This window comes from Prunus dulcis, chromosome 2 (assembly GCF_902201215.1).
Source record: "Prunus dulcis chromosome 2, ALMONDv2, whole genome shotgun sequence".
NCBI classification, from domain to species: Eukaryota; Viridiplantae; Streptophyta; class Magnoliopsida; order Rosales; family Rosaceae; genus Prunus; species Prunus dulcis.
In genome coordinates this window covers 24,498,161-24,515,731 of record NC_047651.1, presented here as the reverse complement: position 1 = coordinate 24,515,731, position 17,571 = coordinate 24,498,161, and the positions used below count along the sequence as shown (strand labels likewise).

At 37.3% G+C, this 17,571-nt stretch overlaps 3 protein-coding genes across 4 annotated transcripts; all 3 read right to left on the bottom strand.

The window, feature by feature from the left end:
• Window positions 1-1,772: 1,772 nt before the first annotated feature.
• On the bottom strand, window positions 1,773-3,386 carry LOC117618444 (cytochrome P450 89A2-like). The gene has a single exon (XM_034348011.1). It carries the CDS (start codon window positions 3,384-3,386, stop codon window positions 1,773-1,775), a length of 1,614 nt encoding a protein of 537 aa, XP_034203902.1.
• A 4,987-nt stretch (window positions 3,387-8,373) lies between these two features.
• LOC117617801 (cleavage and polyadenylation specificity factor subunit 2) lies at window positions 8,374-13,593 on the bottom strand. 2 transcript variants are annotated; one of them, XM_034347363.1, is made up of 18 exons: window positions 13,073-13,593; window positions 12,818-12,986; window positions 12,608-12,704; window positions 12,397-12,523; window positions 12,165-12,280; window positions 11,866-11,960; window positions 11,598-11,749; window positions 11,410-11,467; window positions 11,219-11,326; window positions 10,826-11,078; window positions 10,126-10,310; window positions 9,774-9,866; window positions 9,575-9,673; window positions 9,314-9,445; window positions 9,176-9,220; window positions 8,921-9,088; window positions 8,755-8,829; window positions 8,374-8,650 (listed from the first exon to the last, which is right to left on the bottom strand). In XM_034347363.1, exons 1-18 carry the CDS (start codon window positions 13,219-13,221, stop codon window positions 8,549-8,551), a joined length of 2,223 nt encoding a protein of 740 aa, XP_034203254.1. In that variant the 5' UTR covers window positions 13,222-13,593; the 3' UTR covers window positions 8,374-8,548. The 2 variants fall into 2 exon arrangements, with proteins under 2 accessions (XP_034203254.1, XP_034203255.1); XM_034347364.1 differs by having other exon boundaries at window positions 10,126-10,307.
• A 129-nt stretch (window positions 13,594-13,722) lies between these two features.
• On the bottom strand, window positions 13,723-16,574 carry LOC117617802 (signal peptide peptidase-like 1). The gene is made up of 4 exons (XM_034347365.1): window positions 16,446-16,574; window positions 14,885-15,820; window positions 14,398-14,598; window positions 13,723-14,067 (listed from the first exon to the last, which is right to left on the bottom strand). Exons 2-4 carry the CDS (start codon window positions 15,677-15,679, stop codon window positions 13,951-13,953), a joined length of 1,113 nt encoding a protein of 370 aa, XP_034203256.1. The 5' UTR covers window positions 15,680-15,820; window positions 16,446-16,574; the 3' UTR covers window positions 13,723-13,950.
• Window positions 16,575-17,571: the final 997 nt, after the last annotated feature.

Genomic DNA, 17,571 nt, shown 5'->3' with positions numbered 1-17,571 from the left:
AGCAAAAAAATGAGAAGGTCCAAAAGAGAAGGTTGTTAGCATTTTCCTTTTGTTATATTCTATAAACGTAATAAATTCGAATATTTAAATACTATAGACGCATGGCTATACGTGCAAGAGTTCCTCCACGGTTGGCTTTCTATACTGGAATAGGAAGAAGATCTTCATAATGGACATTTTGATGAACGGGGCTGTGTTTTTTTAAATTCGTGCAATTCATGTAAGCAAACAGGAGAGTCTCTTTTAAAAGAAGATAATTGGCAATATAGTTAAATCTTTTATATATATATATATAAAACAAGTGAAAACATAAGAATGCTTTACGACAATAGATGTAGGCTAATTGGCCTTCTTTATACCCTAATAAGCCTTGGTCCACCTTCACTCCACATCTAGTTTGGCAGTTCTTTTTTGTTGACTCCACCTTTCATTGTAGGTTGCACGCCTATTAGATTAGATGATTGTTTGCCGACTCAGCCTTGGTCCAGCGAATTGGGCACTTTCTCCCAACCACATGTTTGTAGTCATGCATGCTCTAGAGATTTCTTCCACAACTATACTTTAGCCATTCATTTTGCTTTGCCGCCATGCAACTTCTTTATTGTGAACTCTTAACTTTTCTAGAATTTATAGAACAAATGAGCATTAGTTTTTCAACACTCCTCACCTCATGAAGATGGTATTAATCAACATCTAGTTGATGTTGCAGTTCCGTGCTTGTGTGGCACTTTTTGTCGTTCGTAGTTAGCTTGATAGTTCTTTGCTGGCAATATTTTTTTCTTCTCAACGCCCAATTTTTTTTAGTTTCAACATTCAGGCTTTTTTTTTCTTTTTTTCTTTTTCTAGGTGCCTTAACTTTTTGCACACCCTACATGGAGGAAAGTTTTTCCTCTCATGCCCACCTCTTTTATTTTCACTATCTCCTCCTCTATAACTTTCTCTAGATCTCCTTCCCCTTCTCTAGATTTCTTGAAACCTTAAATTAAGTATTGATAGCATGTACCTTGCTTCCTTAGAATTGGCTCATGCGCCCGGAGTTGATCGAACACGGCTCTGATAGAGACTAGAGTCAGCCCTTAAGCCCAAAGCAATCAAACCAGCTCTAACGTCCAATGCGATCTAACCAGCTCTGATACTACTATTAGAATTTAGTAGGTGTGATGTGTGTTACTCCTATAACGTTGTTGGTTTGTGTGTGAAGGGGTTTAGGACACTACGACAATAGTTGAATAAAGTAATTTTATTACACTGGAGAAAAATAATACAAAAATATAGGCTAATTGGCCTTCTTCATAGCTTATTGACTTATTAATCATTACACTTAATTTAGATTAGTTTAGGCTATTTGTCCATCAACATACTTTAATTTGGGTAGCTTGTTTGCTCCCATCTAGGTTCGGAGTTGGCTTGTTTACTCCCCCACATGCATGACTTAGTTTGGGTCGGGTAGCTTGCAGCTCCCACATAGGTTGGGTTGGTCTTTTTTGTTGACTCCACCCTTCATTATAGGTTGCATGCCAATTTATAGATGATTGTTTGCCGACTTAGCCTTGGTCCACTGACTTGGGCACTTTCTCCCAGCCACATGTTTGTAGTCATGCTCTAAAGATTTCTTCCACAGCCATACTTTAGCTATTCACTTGTCACTTTTTCTAGAATATTTTACCATATTCATTTTGCTCTGCGGACAAAATCACATAAGTCAACCCATATATTTTATTCCAGTCTAATATAATAAGTGTTTAATAACACCAACAACTATAAACCCTCTCTCACTTCACTATTGAGGACAAGTGGGCCTGCAATGGATTCTTCATGACCACAGTGAACAATGGCTTCTCTGAAAGGTCAACGTCATCTCCATCCACGGCTCTCCACTCAAATTTCCAAACCAAATTCGCCACGAAATACTGGAGATGAAGCATTGCCAAACCAGAGGCAGGGCAAATTCTCCTCCCCACCCCAAACGGCATCATCTTAATCTCTCTGCTCCCTGTTAAATCGAACCCTTCTTCTACTCCTCCACATTTACCACCACCACTCAAGAACCTCTCCGGCTTGAATGCCATGGGGTCCTCCCACACCTCTGGGTCCCACCCCAAATCAGCCACCATGAAATTCACAATGCCATTCTTGGGCACCAAATGCCCTCCTAAAACCACGTCCTGGGTCACGGCGTGCGGCAGCACAAAGTGCCCCGGCGGATGGCGTCTCAGTCCCTCCAAGATCACAGCTTTCAGATATGGCAACTTGTGCAGCACCTCCTCTTTCACCTCCTCCTCTGTTTCTGCCACAACCCCTTTGATCTCTGCAAAGAGCTTGTCTTGAACTTGTGGGTACTTGACTATGTTGGCCATGATCCACTGCAACGCAGTGGAACTAGTATCAGTACCCGCGCTGAGAAACTCCGAACAGAGACTCACTATTTCGTCTTCGGAGAGCTTCCTCTTTCCCTTCCCGTCAGGAAGCTGCACCTCCAGTAACGTGTCAACATATGCCAACACAAAGTCGTCTTCGTCATCTTTGTGGTCGCCTTTTCTGCTCAGCCTTTCAGTTTTGGCCTTGTTTTGTCGTGCTCGAATCAGAGGGATGAGCACGCCTTCTTGTTCCTTGCGGAGCTGAAATAGCTCACTCCAGCGGGTTTTGAACAGAATTTTTGTCAACTTGGGACAAAAGTTGAGGAAGTTGAATCTCCAAAAACTCAAAAGCAAGCGACGCTGAACGTACTCAACTTGTTTGATCTGGTTTTCATTCAACTTATCCCCGAAGCACATCAAAACCAGCAAGCAAAACATGGCGTACTGAAAATGGTCGACGACTCCGATGCCTTTGGACTGAGTCTGAGATTGAGACTCGGATCCGATGCGGTGGATGAGAATGTCGAGAACCCATTTACGGGACCCACAGTAGGATTTAAGGCGGGAAGGGTTGAGGATCTCGGAAGTGAGGTTGCGGCGGAGGAGGCGCCAGGTGGGGCCGTAGACGCTGGAGCTGATGGTGAGTTGGTTGCTGCTGGTGATCCTCTGGGTGGGTAAGGCCTGTGGACGGTCAGCGAAAATGGCGCCGTTTTGGATGAGGGCCTGGTGGGCAAGGGAGCGGTCGGCGACGAAGATAGCGGGGAGAGAAGCGAAGCGGAGAGTGACTATGGGCCCATGTTTGGCAAGTAGGTTTCGGAGGATGGGCTCGAAATCGGGGATGGATTTTTGGAGCCATAAGAAGCTGCCGATAAGAGGGATGGGGTGGGGGCCAGGAGGGAGTTTGGGTTGGTTGGTGGGTTTTCCCTTGGAAATGGAGGAGGAGGGGATGAACGTGAAGCGTAGGGTGAGGAGGAGCAAAGAGATGCAGAGGGTGAGGGTGGCGAGGAGGATAAGGAACCAGGTTTCCATGCTGAAAAACTGACTACGTACGTACCAGCAGCAACGAGAATAATAACGAGACAACAAATTTAACTCAGAAAAGTGAAATGCAATGCTTGCTCAATGAATTCGCTAAGGAGCCGGAGAAGGACTACATACATATATAGCGTTTATGGTCGTCGTGAGCATAGTCTGAAATATCGATAATATCGAGGAAATATTGAGGATATTTCGGTTTTTTTGAATCATGGATATTTCGGAACATATCCATGTACATATCGTATAAATATCGACAATATCGACGATAATATCGGAAAATATCGATGTCGATAATTTCGCTCACATTTCAGCAATATTTTGTCAAAATATCGGTGTAATATCGCTAAAATATCGAAAATATCGATGTGAAAGGAAAAAAAAAGTTTTAAAAAAAAAAGGGAAAAATGGGAAAAATGGGAGAAAAAAGCACAAAGGGGATATGAACCCCTCCTATTTTACTCCTCCAATATTTATATTTATATGGGCAGTATGTTAACAATTACATGCAAAACTATTTTGGGAATTTATCATTTGATGACTACTCTTCACAATACACTTACTCTACACATAGAGATGATGAAGATAGTGAAAAATTTGAACCTTGTAGGAACTCTATGTGATACTAAGTCACTCATGTATCTTACCATGCAATGTATAAAGTGTAAAATATTATAGTAAATCATTATATATAAATGATTACGGTGTATTTAATCTTTTTTCATTCATTATTACATATTTTTTACACTCATAGTGTTTGGTCGCTTACTGTATAATCAACTTAAATTAGTTAAATCCATCATGCAATGCATTTCCTTCTAATTTTTTATGATAAACTCATAGATAATTGACTAAATAAACATTCTCCAAAGTTTCAATAAAAATTTTCAAGTTTTTCTTACAATTTCCGTGGTTTTTATTCAATTTTTATCGATATCGATAATATCCCGATATTTCCATCGAAATTTCTATATTTTTGGACTACCGATATTTTCGATAACATCGATATTTTAGACCTTGGTCGTGAGCAACAAGTACGTACATGTGAGCTGCACGAAACTTGGTTTTTGAACAAAGCATGCATGCATGCATTTGACTATTAGGCCTCTCTCTCATAGTTATGATGACAGATCATCATTTACACGGTGTCAACAGCAAGCAAAAGTTGCTGGCTTTAATAAAGAAAGAGTGTAAAACTGTTCTAACTTGTTTCTTCTTAGTCTGCCATCTACTGTGTATGTGAGTGTGCGTGATTCTCATGACATCCCCTTCTAATGTTGAAACGTGTAACAAGTGTAGCATTTTTTCCACACTTTCACATTTGCTGGGTCCGCCACTTGGTACGGTAAATTTGACTATTGGAGGCTTATTGTCCTACAAATTTAACAGTAGCAATGCATGACCCGGTATCTTCGGGTCTCACAATACCAACCATTGTATTTACACTTTGAAGTATAATATTAATAAAATAAGAGACATGAACGGGCTTATTATAAAATTTGATTGATGGATGCCATTTTATCCACAAAATATCACACACAATTAATATTAGTAAATTTGATCGGCCTTCATTGATGTTTTTTTTGTTTTGTTCTAAGGTCTTCATTCATGCTTGATTAGAATAAGAATTTTAGGTCTCTCAAAAAATAGGGATTTTAGGTTGAGGTGTGTAATCATTGGGATGTTATAATGAAGAGGAGAGAACGATAGATTTTTTTTTCTTCCTCAATTTTAATTTGTTACAAAAAATTAAATGAATAGGAACAATTTGGATATTATCATATCCCAAGTGTATAGAGAAATCATGTAAATGTAATAAGTGAAAAATATCACCCAAGTTCCTATTGTTTAGGTGTTGGTTGTTGTGGTTTAACGCCTATTTCATCCCCAAAAAAAATATATCACCCAAATTGTTGAAACAAAAAAATTCGGCCAAAGAAATTTATCATAAAAAAATTAAATGATAAATGCAAGCCGTGTTCCTAAAAGTTCGGGATATCTATTATTTTTTCAAATTGGTGAGATAATATGCCTAAAGGGGAAGCTGAATCCGATAAGCATTGATTGGAAATTCAAAAGTATTATATGATCAAGGGAGTCTTATCTAGTTGGCTTATAAAAAGGCTACATTAGAAGGAAAAAAAAAGAAAAAAAGAAAAAGAAAAAAAGGGAGGGGATGACATATAAAAAAAAAAGACTGCAGGAGAAATTAAGGGTGAGAAACCCCGAAACTATATGGATGCAAATCCATGAGTGAGAAACCTCGAAATTATTTGGATGAGAATCCATGGGTGAGTAACCTCGAAATTAGTTGGATGTAAAATTCCATATGGGTGAGAAACCCTAAAATTTTCTGGATGAAAATTCATAGGTGAGTAACCCCTGATCAGCTCTCTCCCTCTCTGTGAAAAACAAAAACACACTAATTTCTTCTGTGTCGGAGAATCTCTTAAACAAAAAAAAAGAAAAAAAGATGGGGGTTTTGAAGGGGCAGGTCCCGTTGCATAGCCAATTCCTAGTTTGGTGTTTGTGGAAAACTATCAGTACAAAGGAAAAGAGCACAGCCATGAAATAGCTACATACCCATTTGAAAATAAGGAAGTATAGCTGTTGAAGAATACACAAGTCCCACATCAGTCCCACATCAGAAACTTAACAAAATAGAAAGTCTCATATAATAAATGGTTCCACTCCTAATAAGATCGAGGCCTTTTGTATAAAACCCCACACTTGCTAAACAAGTGTTTAAGTTGGGGACAATATCGATGTTGCTAGTGGTGGGCCAAGGGTCCGTCCATCTGAAATCTTAACATAGTATCAGAACGGGTTGACCAGGCCCAATTAAACCCAATCAAACAAACTCAAATCAAACAAAAAACCCCAAATTAAATCAAAATCAAACAAACCCCAAATTATGAATAAATAAAATAAAATAAAATAAAAGAAGAAAAAAAGTGACTAATGTGGAATTGGTTGCACGTGTGGCCTACTAAAAAGTGGTCCTAAGTGAGGAGGAGTGTTGAAGAATACACGAGTCCCACATCGGAAACTTAACAAAATAGAAAGTCCCATATAATAAATGGTTCCACTTATAACAAGATCGATGCCTTTTGTATAAAATCCCACACATGCTAAACAAGTGTTTAAATTAAGGACAATATCGATGTTGCTAGTGATGGCTCAAGGATCCGTCTATAAAATCTTAACAACAGCAAACAATATTCAAAAAAGGGAGAAAAGTCACACAAAAAAAGAAAGTGGCGTCGGCCACTCTGTTGGGAAAGCTTTGGCATGTTGCACATGGCAACAACAAACAACAATTGCTTGGCGGCTTGGAGTGTGAATAAGAAGAAAAATATAAAAATATATATATATACATATCTACAGTTGGAAAAAGAAGAAGAAGAAAAGTAACTAAGGAAAGGAGGAAGGGAAACTTGGTATTGCTGGAGAAAAAGGAAAAAGAGAAAAAAAGTCTGAAACCCCTTTGATATGTTGCGGCAGTTTTTCTTTTTCTTCTTTTTGTTTTCTCCTTTTGTTTGCAAGGGCTCTGTACCAATTGTGACTTCGTGTACTCTTTTAAAGACTGAACAGCAGTAATGTTTGCTCTCAATTTGGACTGATCACAAGTATTCCAAATAAATATGGGAGTGCAAGGTCTGATTTTACTTGGAAACAAACTCTATAAAGAGTTGAATAGCTATTAGGTTGTTTCAATCAGCTGCTGGACCAAAGCTTTTCTGGGCTCCTTGCTCGTGGGCTAACTGACAACAAATATCAAAGGCCCAAAACAGAATCATTGGCTGTCAAAATAATTGCCCATTAACTCTCAAAAGCCTATAGTATTTAATGGGTGATCCAAATAATTACCCATTAAATTTACAAATGTCCAAATTTCTTATTATATGATTCATGGATCAATTTTAAAAATCCTCATAGCCATATTTGGGTCCAAATGCAAATGTCAATTCTAGAAAATTAGTGGGTTAATCAAAATTGCTCATTATTTTTCTTGGACATTGACAAAAAGAAAAATGGGACAACACCATCCAATTTTTCTCATGGGTCATCTATCTATGCAAATTTCATTGAGATTAAATTTAAATCTCAAAACACAAACTCTTAATTAGTGAGCTACACTCACCCATTAATTTCCAATTTTTCTCATGGGTCATCTACCCATGAAAATTTCAATGAGATTAAATTCAAATCTCTCAAACACAAATTCTCAATTAGTAGGCCACACTTACCCATTAATTTCTAATTTTTCTCATAAGTCATCTACCTATGAAAATTTTCAAATTGTCTCAAAGACACAAATTCTAAATTGTTGGGCCACACTTATCCATTAATTTACAATTTTTCCCATGAGTCATCTACCCATAAAAATTCTAATGAGATTAAATTCAAATATCTCAAATACAAATTCTAAATTATTGGGCCACACTTACCCATTAATTTCTAATTTTTCCCATAGGTCATCTACCTATGAAAATCTTCAAATTGTCTCAAAGACACAAATTATCAATTAGTGGGCCACACTTACCCATTAATTTCAAAATCTCCGACCTACGTTAGTTTGATCCCCTTCAAAAGGTTACATAAGCAATCTTGAGAATCAATCTAGATGCAACTGCCCAAATCTCCAAACAGAATCCCTAGTGTATTCTTAACCAAATTCGCCCCAAAACACATATCGAAATCGAATCCCTGATTTATTTAGCTAAATTCACTCAAACGCTTCTCAATACAATTCATACAAATTCCCCTTTTGCAATGAGTCATCTATTCGTTGCAAATCTATGAACTACAAGTGGCTTGATTCCCACAAAGGATACGTAGGCATCCTGAGATTTGACTTAGGAGCAACCGCAAAATCAAACACACACCTTTTGTTTTTTTATGATAGAATCAAAGGATGTTCCCTTGAAGCAAGGGATTATAATTAAGAGACTTACGTCTCGAATGGGTCGAACCTAAATTAATAAAACCCCATTATTTATTTAGTGGTGGTGAAATTATGTTGGGAGGACCACATTTTCCTTCAACACAAATAAAAAAGTTGGAAAAAAAAAGTGTTTGAACAACAACTTGCATTCTCTTAAAAGTTTATCAAAAAGGCGTTACAGATGATGTATCTCTCTCTCTCTCTCTACTCAAAGCAAATAAAATTGCGAGTAGAGATACTCCCGAATCTTGTAATAATCCTCACATAAGGGGCCTTCAATCACAATTTGCTGGGTACCAGAACCACCACCCTACAAGACATACTCACGCAAGTCAGACTTTCCATCTACACACCAAAATTTAAGCCATGCTACACTCTTAGTATAACTAACGGTATCGTAATTGGCCAACCTACCTTATGGCTTGCATCCCCAACTTTGCGTAGTGTCACATATTCACCGCATCGCAAAGCCCCACTGGCGAATTCAACCTGTCAAGGTCATCAGATGAAGATGGTATCACATATAATAGTTTCTTGGAGCTTAACCTTACACAATATGAAGTTGAGATCATTTTGGTACCTGAACACCGTTGTCAGAAAGAAATTGCTTGAAATTAGCCATTTTTAAGTCACCAACAAGGACAGATTCATGTGGTGGAGCTGGGGTTGAGATGGGTAGTAAAGATAGCGCTCCATTTTCTGTCTTTCCTGCTTCAGAATCAACCCAAGCTATTTCGTAATCTCCAAGCTGTGTTCGTAATTACATCAAATTGGTAAGGAGGACATGATATAGATATAGACTACACAAGGTAAACTTTAACCCTCTCGTGCCTACCTTCTTAAAGAGGACGTTACTCATGAGCTTCTCAGACAGTTGCACCTATATATTTCACATAATGGGAAATGGATTAAATTGTGAAATCTGAGTCACATATCAACAAACAAAGAAATAAATTTTTATCTATGATTTTACCTTATAAGCACATAAATCAGAAGTGACATCAATTGTTTCTTCGATTTGAGGAGCATAAACATGAGGGCAAACATGTGTTAAGCAGTGTTGCTTCAAATGTTCCGTGGCCTCAGCTGTTCCATGAACCAAAACCTCCACCCAAAAAAAGTATATACCATAATCACAAGGTCACATTAATGAATTACTAGAGTAGAACCTCCATCCAAAATAAATCACTTCACTGCAAAAAGGAAAGACAAAAAAACAAATAAGCAGACTTACAAGCTTTAGAGGAGCCATATGGGAAAGAATTGATTTGATGGATCTCGCGTCAGAACGGCCCTCAAAGTCCATATAAATTAATGAACACTTCACTTGAACCTGAATTAGACAAAGAAAAAAACAAAACAAAAGTACAACTTAGTTCAGTGAACAACAAGATCGGTAAAACTATAAACTAATTTAGCAGACTTCTACTTACGGTCAATTCAGTTGCTACAACTTTCGAAGGTCTTGTGTCAAGTATCAAACTAGCAGAACCTTCATCAAGCTTTCCATCCATATCACCACCAACCTGAGATGATGAAATTTTAAAACAGAAGCATCATGGTATGTACAAATCTTTGTTCTACAAGCTGAGAACAATTTGGCATAGTGGAGCAGAGAAAATGTTCCTGCCCAGAATATGGCTAAAATGCCCTGGAGAATCGGGATCCCTGTTAGGGTTTTGGTTTAACCTTCCAGCATCACTATCACAAACCGAGTGAGAAGCTATAACTCAGATTCACAAGAACCAAAATCAAAGAATCTGATATTTAAAGATAAAAACTTACATGCATAGCTCCTTGGTCCATGTCTGCATCCTTTATTACATAATCATCCGGATTTATGACTTCACCAAAGTCATCCCAGTCAGAATTATTTTCATAGAAGGGAAACATAGGGGCAGCACTGGTAGAAGGGGGAGTGAATCCATCTATTAGCATGTCCCGGTACCCACCACCGTGTGGAACTGCTGCTGCAACAAACAATTACAAAAGTTCATTATATACACTATGGATGAGATATAGTTTGCGTACTTTAAAATTTTAAATGATCCATAGGAAAAATATAAATATCCTCAATGCACAGGATCTATCATCTCATCAATCTTCAAAAAGAAATCAAGAGAAAATTGTGGGACTACACAATGATAAAACCGATCCTAGGGAACAATGAAACAATACACTTTAGCAGCTTTACTGCTTAGTAACGAAGAATCATCTAACAATAATTGCATAAATTGGTAAAAAAAAACAGATATATGCTACTTTAACGACTCCCAAGTAAAACTTTATCCATAAATTACATACAAAAATTATATACACAGATGAAACGAACTTGCTGGAAGGCGTCAGATTTTAAAGGTCCAAAGGACTAGTAATGCTTTGATGTCCATTCCAAATAGAACATTTTCCTTTAAAGAAGGTTTCTCGGATGCTTAGAAACCCTTCAAAAGATTAGCAGAGAGTCGCAATTTGTTTTCACACCTACCATCTAGCAAAGAATGTGTATTACTAGCATCAACAACCATTGGATCACTCGTGCTGACATCGGCCCCTTGCGCAGATTTCGATTCCTCCTCTTTAATCAGACTAGCCTTTAGGACTTCATCCTTTCTTATTCTGTTCTGTTCTTCTTCATAAGCAATTAGCTCCTCTCCGACCAAGGGCACCCTCTTGGACATGGTAACCTTAACAGCTTTTGGAGGCGGGTCTGCCTGAAGCATGCGAGCTAAAGTGCCAAACTACATAAACAGCTCAAGGTGTCAATGTGTGGTACGTATTAATGAAAAAAGAAATGAATAAGAGTAAAATATAGATTTTAATAATAACATTAAATGCCACACATGGATAGTTATGTCAAGAACCTAGGTCAGAATTATACCTGGGCTCGTTCTGTAAAAAGCACAAGATTCTTGGGATCAGTTGCCCATTCGACAAATATATCATGAGAGAAACCAGCTTCCAAGCTGGCCATGGATGCTAAAACAACCTGTATGTGATGTATATGTCAATGCCACTCAAACTAGTAGGCAAACTAAAGATAAAATACTCCAAAATGTATATATTGTAAACCTTCGGACCATCAGAAGCATTGTCAAGTTCGCTTTTGTTAACTAAAAGTGTTATACGCCTGCAAGGGTTAGCAAACATACCTTGTAAGTGATTGTTCAGCAACAGTAATTTGCAATAGTATCTAAAGTCAGTGCCTCAAAATTTCAAATTGTCGTGAGTTAACATATATAGTAAATGAGACCACTTACTTCAAAATAAAAGCATTCTCCCGTGTCTTCTCAAATGACTTTGCAATAGAATCACTCATCCACTCAAGGAAACTTTTAACATAATCAATTGTACTAGATGCAACATATGTTAGAAAGAAGATGGGATAGTTCAAATTTTCATCTGCCCAACACTGCAATTAATGGAAGAACCAATATAAATCATTGTAGTATAGTTGACAAGACAAAACTTATGTGTGGTCAATACAAATTTTTTAATTTAAAAAAAAAAATTGTCTCCCTTACTAACCGATTCCAATATTTGAACAAGTTCCAAAACTCGGCCAGCAGTATCAACAGGTAGTAACACATTTCCATCAGATCGTAGAGTCTTCTTTATGGTATCTAAATAATAACCAGAAAATAAAATACAGACTAAGAATAACAAAACCTCATTCATTCACAAAGTATAAATACTTGTTCATTCCATGCATGTTTCTTCAACAGGAAAAAGGAAAATAAAAAAGACAAGCAAACATGAATTTTACTGTAGATGACAATTTTTAAGACAAATCTTGAGGTAGCTAAAATTCCTTGTTCGTAAGGTACCTGTAAATTCCTTATCCTTTTGGCGTCTATAAGCCTGATTGTTCAAAGCATTATAGGCATCTGTTATTAGAACAGCAGGGCGCACAAAGGATGCTTGATTAATTCCATTCAAATGCCTGATGAAAATCACAGCAGTAAGCAGTTCAAAATCATCTTTCTTTATTCCAGACATCATATACACATATAAGTAATTGAATTGTCACGGGTAGTTGAAAGAAGAGTAGATAATTACTTCTCTTTTCGATGGTTGAAGTCCACGGCATATATAACATCTTCTCCATCCTTTGTTATCTTCCAGACAGTACCACCCAAGAGATGCCCAGATACATGGGGTGAGATCACAATTCCCTCTCCTTTGCCTATAAACTATATACATTAATATATCTATATTTATTCCACCAATACTTTGCACATGAATTATGAATTATACATAATGGGCATACCAGAAAGATGATGATTTTGAGCATAGGTTAGTCTGGTGACATTTTGGAAAGCAGAATCAATATCATCCAGCGTAAACAGGTCAAAATCCGATACTTGCTGCAAATTTTTAATAAATCTCAGCTCAGTCAGAAACTTATGCAAATACATGGTGAGCATAAATACATACAATTTTGAAGTAGCAGAATATTATGCTTATGAATTAATTTCACCTTGCGTGAGAGGTACTGATCATACATAGTTAGAAGACCTAATCTGTAAACAGGCTCAGTGGAGTAAACGACAGCAGAGAGGCCGAGTTGTTTCATGGCGAATGGAAGTGCACCGAGGTGAAGCGTATCTGGATGTGAGAGTAACACTGCATCTACTGTCGACGCTACCCTGCGCAACAAAATTCAGCCATTGAAACTCTGCAAGTAAAAAAGAAAGCAAGAGATTGAATTGAAGAAAGAGGGAGAGAGAGAGACCTGGAGAGGGGTTCAAGGAGGGAGGGGTCAAAGTGGTCGTTCCAACCACAGTCAATGAGGAAGTTGAAGCCATCGATTGACACCAAATACGACAATGGATTCTCATTGTACACTCCACACAACGGTGTTACCTGGACTGAAGTTCCCATCTTCTTCTGAGTAACTCTCTGCACATAGAGAGAGAGAGAAGAAATGTTTCAATTCAAAGAAGGGAAGGAAAGGGAGGGGTTGTAGAGGATGTCGTTTGCTGGGAAAACAGCTCCGCGTCGTCGTTTCGGGCGGCCTTTTTCTTGAATGAAACACGATAAGTCGTTTTCCAAAACGAGGTCGTTTTTTAGTTGCTTATCTTTTTGGGCCTTTTTATGATGTGAACTTTTTTGACCAACGGGTCAGGCAACAGAGCCAGCCCAACTTCAAATGAAAAGTGTTCCTCAAAAGAAGCCATTAACTTCTTTTTTCGGCCTTTTGTTTCTTTCTTTTTCTTCTATTCATGGGTTGAACGGTCACAAAATGCATAGAGAGCATCATGTCAAGGAAGCAGGAACCACTTGGGAACGGATGTTAATGGGTATTTCCAACGTTTTGATACATCTGCTAGATCAGTTTTTTACCAAGAAAATATCTAATTTCTTATTTCAAAGAGATTTTTGTAATAAGGAATGACAAGATCATCGCATATATTTCCTTCCATAGCATGTCGAAGAATTGGAACCGGAATATTTGAAGTATCAGATGTCAGAACATAAACACTGATTGCTAATTTCCTATCAGGTTTTTCAAGTAGGAATATAGGACTTCCAATTCCAAGTGAATGTACAACTTTCAATTTGGTCTGCAAGCAAGCACTGAGCTGGTGCAAGACCACAATGATAAGTGGCTCATACTTCTATCTGGTGAGCTTTATCGTTTGAGTTTGGCAAGGGTCCATCCCATAGCTCTGCTAGTTCCTTCCTTATCCAAGATATGAAAACAATTGGTCCCAACGTAGAAGGCACCTACATACATTGACCAATAGCAAGAAAAGTTAAAAAGAGACGGTCAATAATAAGAGGTGCAATCAAATCTTCTATCAAATCACTCCAACAACTAAAACAACCCATAAGAAGCCCGATGGTAAGCTCTTTTAGTCATGACCAAATGTTGCCAATGCAATTTTGGTATGATTTTGTCCAGAAAGCACCCTCTGATATTCCAGAGCACCATACCTTAATGTTAAATGTACCATATACCGAAGAACTGAACCTTATAAGCGGCAACATCCATCAACTCTCATGAGAGAATAGCAGACAATAGCAATAAAATTTAAAAATAACAAAAAGACTTACAAGATAAAGAAGAGCAGGTTGAGGTGAGTGGGTCAGAACGCCAGCTGCTAAAGCAGTAACCAGTCCAATGGCATATCCGGGAAGGGCATACCAAATATATTTGTGCCCCTTGGAGGAATGCATTTCTAACAGGTTTATCGAATCCCTGCTCCTTCGATGATCAAAACATAGGACTAATGCCAGAAGCATAGCAGGAATTGCCTGCAATAAAACATGAACAAAATAAAATTTTAAATTGCTTGAGACTTCAAGACATAAGTACCTAGCCAGAAAGGAATATGCATGATGATGGTGTGAAAATACTAAATCTAGATCTAACGACTAACCCAAAATGCTTATAGTCAGTAGACTCGTAATCTCGCAAGGTAAACTATAACTACAAATATGGATGCACCAGGGCAGTGCATTGTTGCAAAAATCAAAAGCAACACGCCATCAATGCTTAGCGTAAGTTACACTACTTGCATCGACAAAAAGGATGTCATACCATGTCACCGAGACCAAGCATCATGAAGTCTTTGGCTCCTCCAGGAATCAGTCCGCCCAATAAGTTCCTGGGAAACACAATCTTCACCGGCAATTCCAACTTCTTTGTTACCATTTGCAGCCCAGGCAGGCTCAAACTATTTGCAACAGTGTGAACAGGGTTTGAAGCTTGTTGTGTTGCCACTGATACCATGACATTCGCCCCAAAAAACCTCTCGGAGAAAAAAACCCAGAATATGTCATATACGAATAGGCAGACGAGGAGCATTGCACAGATTTTGATGTTCGGAAGACGGACATGACTCACAAATGCAATGCATATGGAAATGCCCAACAAATTGTTCAATACCCAATGTCCAGTAACAAGCCAAGCAACAACCGTACCAATGCATAAGAACAGTAACAGCCCTTGGATTCGTGTAAATGACTTGGAACAACACCTTGACACATATGGGTCAGCAAAACCAAATTGTGACTTCAAATAGGCTACATAAGGAGATAGGCAGAAAAATAGGGAGGATACAGAGGCAATGGCTGTGAATACAGTGAGGAGTTGTGAGACAGAAGAGAACAGGTAGAACATCAAAAGCAAGCTTATAGAGCTCATTACTGGGATCATGAGAGCTTGGGACCTATCTAATGTAATTGATGTTTCTGATAAATCACGATTTCTCTCCATTTCTTTCCCATAATTAAGAGCACGAAATGCAGATCCAAAAGTCACACCTACTGCTGTTACAATTAGAGAAATAGGTGCAGGCTCCAGCAAATACAAAAGCTTCCAGAGGGGCTCCATAACTAATTGAACACACAATTTGTTCCAATTTTGATCTCAAACTTGATTTTAATGCATACCAAAAACGTTATCAGTCACAGCATTTGCAACCAAAGTTGCAATGCTTCTCCTCTGACACTTGAGCAGAGAAATCCATGCAACCTGCAAAACAATAATGACAAAAGAAAAATGTTAAGAGTTTATTGTCTACTTTCCAAGTTCTCTCAAACAACATGGAATGGAATCCCTATTCTAAATCATATCTAGCACACCATTTTATAGCAATGGGACAAGGAAACGATTTTAAAATCTAAAAACTTGGTTTTGCATCGCTTTCTTGCAAAATCCTAACTCAGCTGTACTTCGCACCAACAGTTGGAGAAGTTGAATTGACTATTTCTGCAATTCCGTATTGAACCCTAAACCAATCTCAAACAAAAGTGTAAAACTTTAACATTTTCTTCTCTCTTTTTTCCCCAATTTTCTCAGCCACCAGCCAAAGGGTTAGTCTCAAAATGTCAAATTTTCATTTCCTTTCCTTCCTTTTTCCCATCAACCAAACAGTTTTTACAAAACGTAAAAGATAAAAACAATCAGCAGTAAATTGACAAAACTAAAAATCTAGACCTTACAAACAAACAAATGTAAAACTAATACCAGATACACACAGAATTTAAGCAATTTACATACAAGCATAGCTACACTAAAGATCTGAGATAATAAGCACACTGGAATGAGAAATTTTAGTTTATAATAGATTGTTGAATAGGGTGGTGGGAGGACTAACCTTGGACTTGGAGGAGCTCGAAAAACTTTTGCTTGCTCTCTGATTAAGCAGGTCCCCTTTCTCGGAGCTATACAATGGGAAACAGCTTTTTCTAATTTTCAGTTTGGCCCCATAACTTTAACTCTTTTTTACATTGTTGCTCAGCCATGTCAGGTATTCTTGCATATATAGGGGTTGAATTGCAATATGAATTTTCACATTCTAACCTTTTTTTTATTTCACATCCTTATTAGAGATTTTATTTTTCTTCTTTTTTATGCTTCCACATTCTTATTAAAGAATTATTAATTATAGCGGTCGAAGTATAACATTTATATTTGATCCCAAAAAAAAAAAAAATAATAATTTATAATTCTTTGTTAAGTTTATAATAGTCTACATCTTATGCTGTTGTCATATTTGGGTTGGGTTTGTTGGGGGTACAACAGAGCAATTGCTGGATTGGCATATTGGGCCGACTCTGGACTGAAAGGGCAACGACGAGTTGATTGTAAAGATTGCATTTTTTTTTTTTTACTATCTTATTTTTATTATTTTTACTAGTCTTTTCACACGTTCTTCCGCGCCTGCAAGAGATTTTTTTTATAAAAAAATTTATTTTATTTTAGAATTAAAAAAGATAATGAGGGTAGTTGTGTTCCATAAAAATATGATCAATTATCTGATTTTTCTTTTAATTTTAATTTTTCTTAATATGAAAAAGTGTGAATTTACCATATTATCCTCATTTAACAATTATTAATGTTTGTATTAACTAAGGGCATTTTTAATATTTTGAATATTTTATCATTCTCTTCCTTTTACTTTATATATAGATGCTTCTACTATTACCCTTTGAAACACCACCTCTCATAAGTACTTAAAATTTATTGCATTTCATATAACTGAATTCATGTGTCGGTTTATTATTGGCATAAAAATGTTAATTTGATTAAATCCTCATTAAAATTAATATTTCACCCTAAGAAAATAAGATCTAATTTATTTCCTAATAAATTTACAAATCCAAATACAACACTAAAGCTAGCTAAGAAGAAAATAATACAATATCGAAGCATGAGCTAATTCCACAGCTGAAAATGATGCCAGCTTGCCACTTTAATCGATTAGCTAAAATTTGCGGTCT

What these genes read in the sequence shown, in the direction of transcription:
- LOC117618444 (XM_034348011.1), bottom strand. Translation starts at nt 3,386, where the DNA reads ATGGAAACCTGGTTCCTTATCCTCCTCGCCACCCTCACCCTCTGCATC.
- LOC117617801 (XM_034347363.1), bottom strand. Translation starts at nt 13,221, where the DNA reads ATGGGAACTTCAGTCCAGGTAACACCGTTGTGTGGAGTGTACAATGAG. An exon ending in ATGCTTCTGATGGTCCGAAG is followed by an intron (nt 11,327 to 11,409) that starts GTTTACAATATA and finishes CATCACATACAG; the next exon opens with GTTGTTTTAGCATCCATGGC. An exon ending in GTAACGTCCTCTTTAAGAAG is followed by an intron (nt 9,089 to 9,175) that starts GTAGGCACGAGA and finishes TTACGAACACAG; the next exon opens with CTTGGAGATTACGAAATAGC.
- LOC117617802 (XM_034347365.1), bottom strand. Translation starts at nt 15,679, where the DNA reads ATGGAGCCCCTCTGGAAGCTTTTGTATTTGCTGGAGCCTGCACCTATT. An exon ending in TGCTTGGTCTCGGTGACATG is followed by an intron (nt 14,599 to 14,884) that starts GTATGACATCCT and finishes GTTTTATTGCAG; the next exon opens with GCAATTCCTGCTATGCTTCT. An exon ending in AACCTGCTCTTCTTTATCTT is followed by an intron (nt 14,068 to 14,397) that starts GTAAGTCTTTTT and finishes CAATGTATGTAG; the next exon opens with GTGCCTTCTACGTTGGGACC.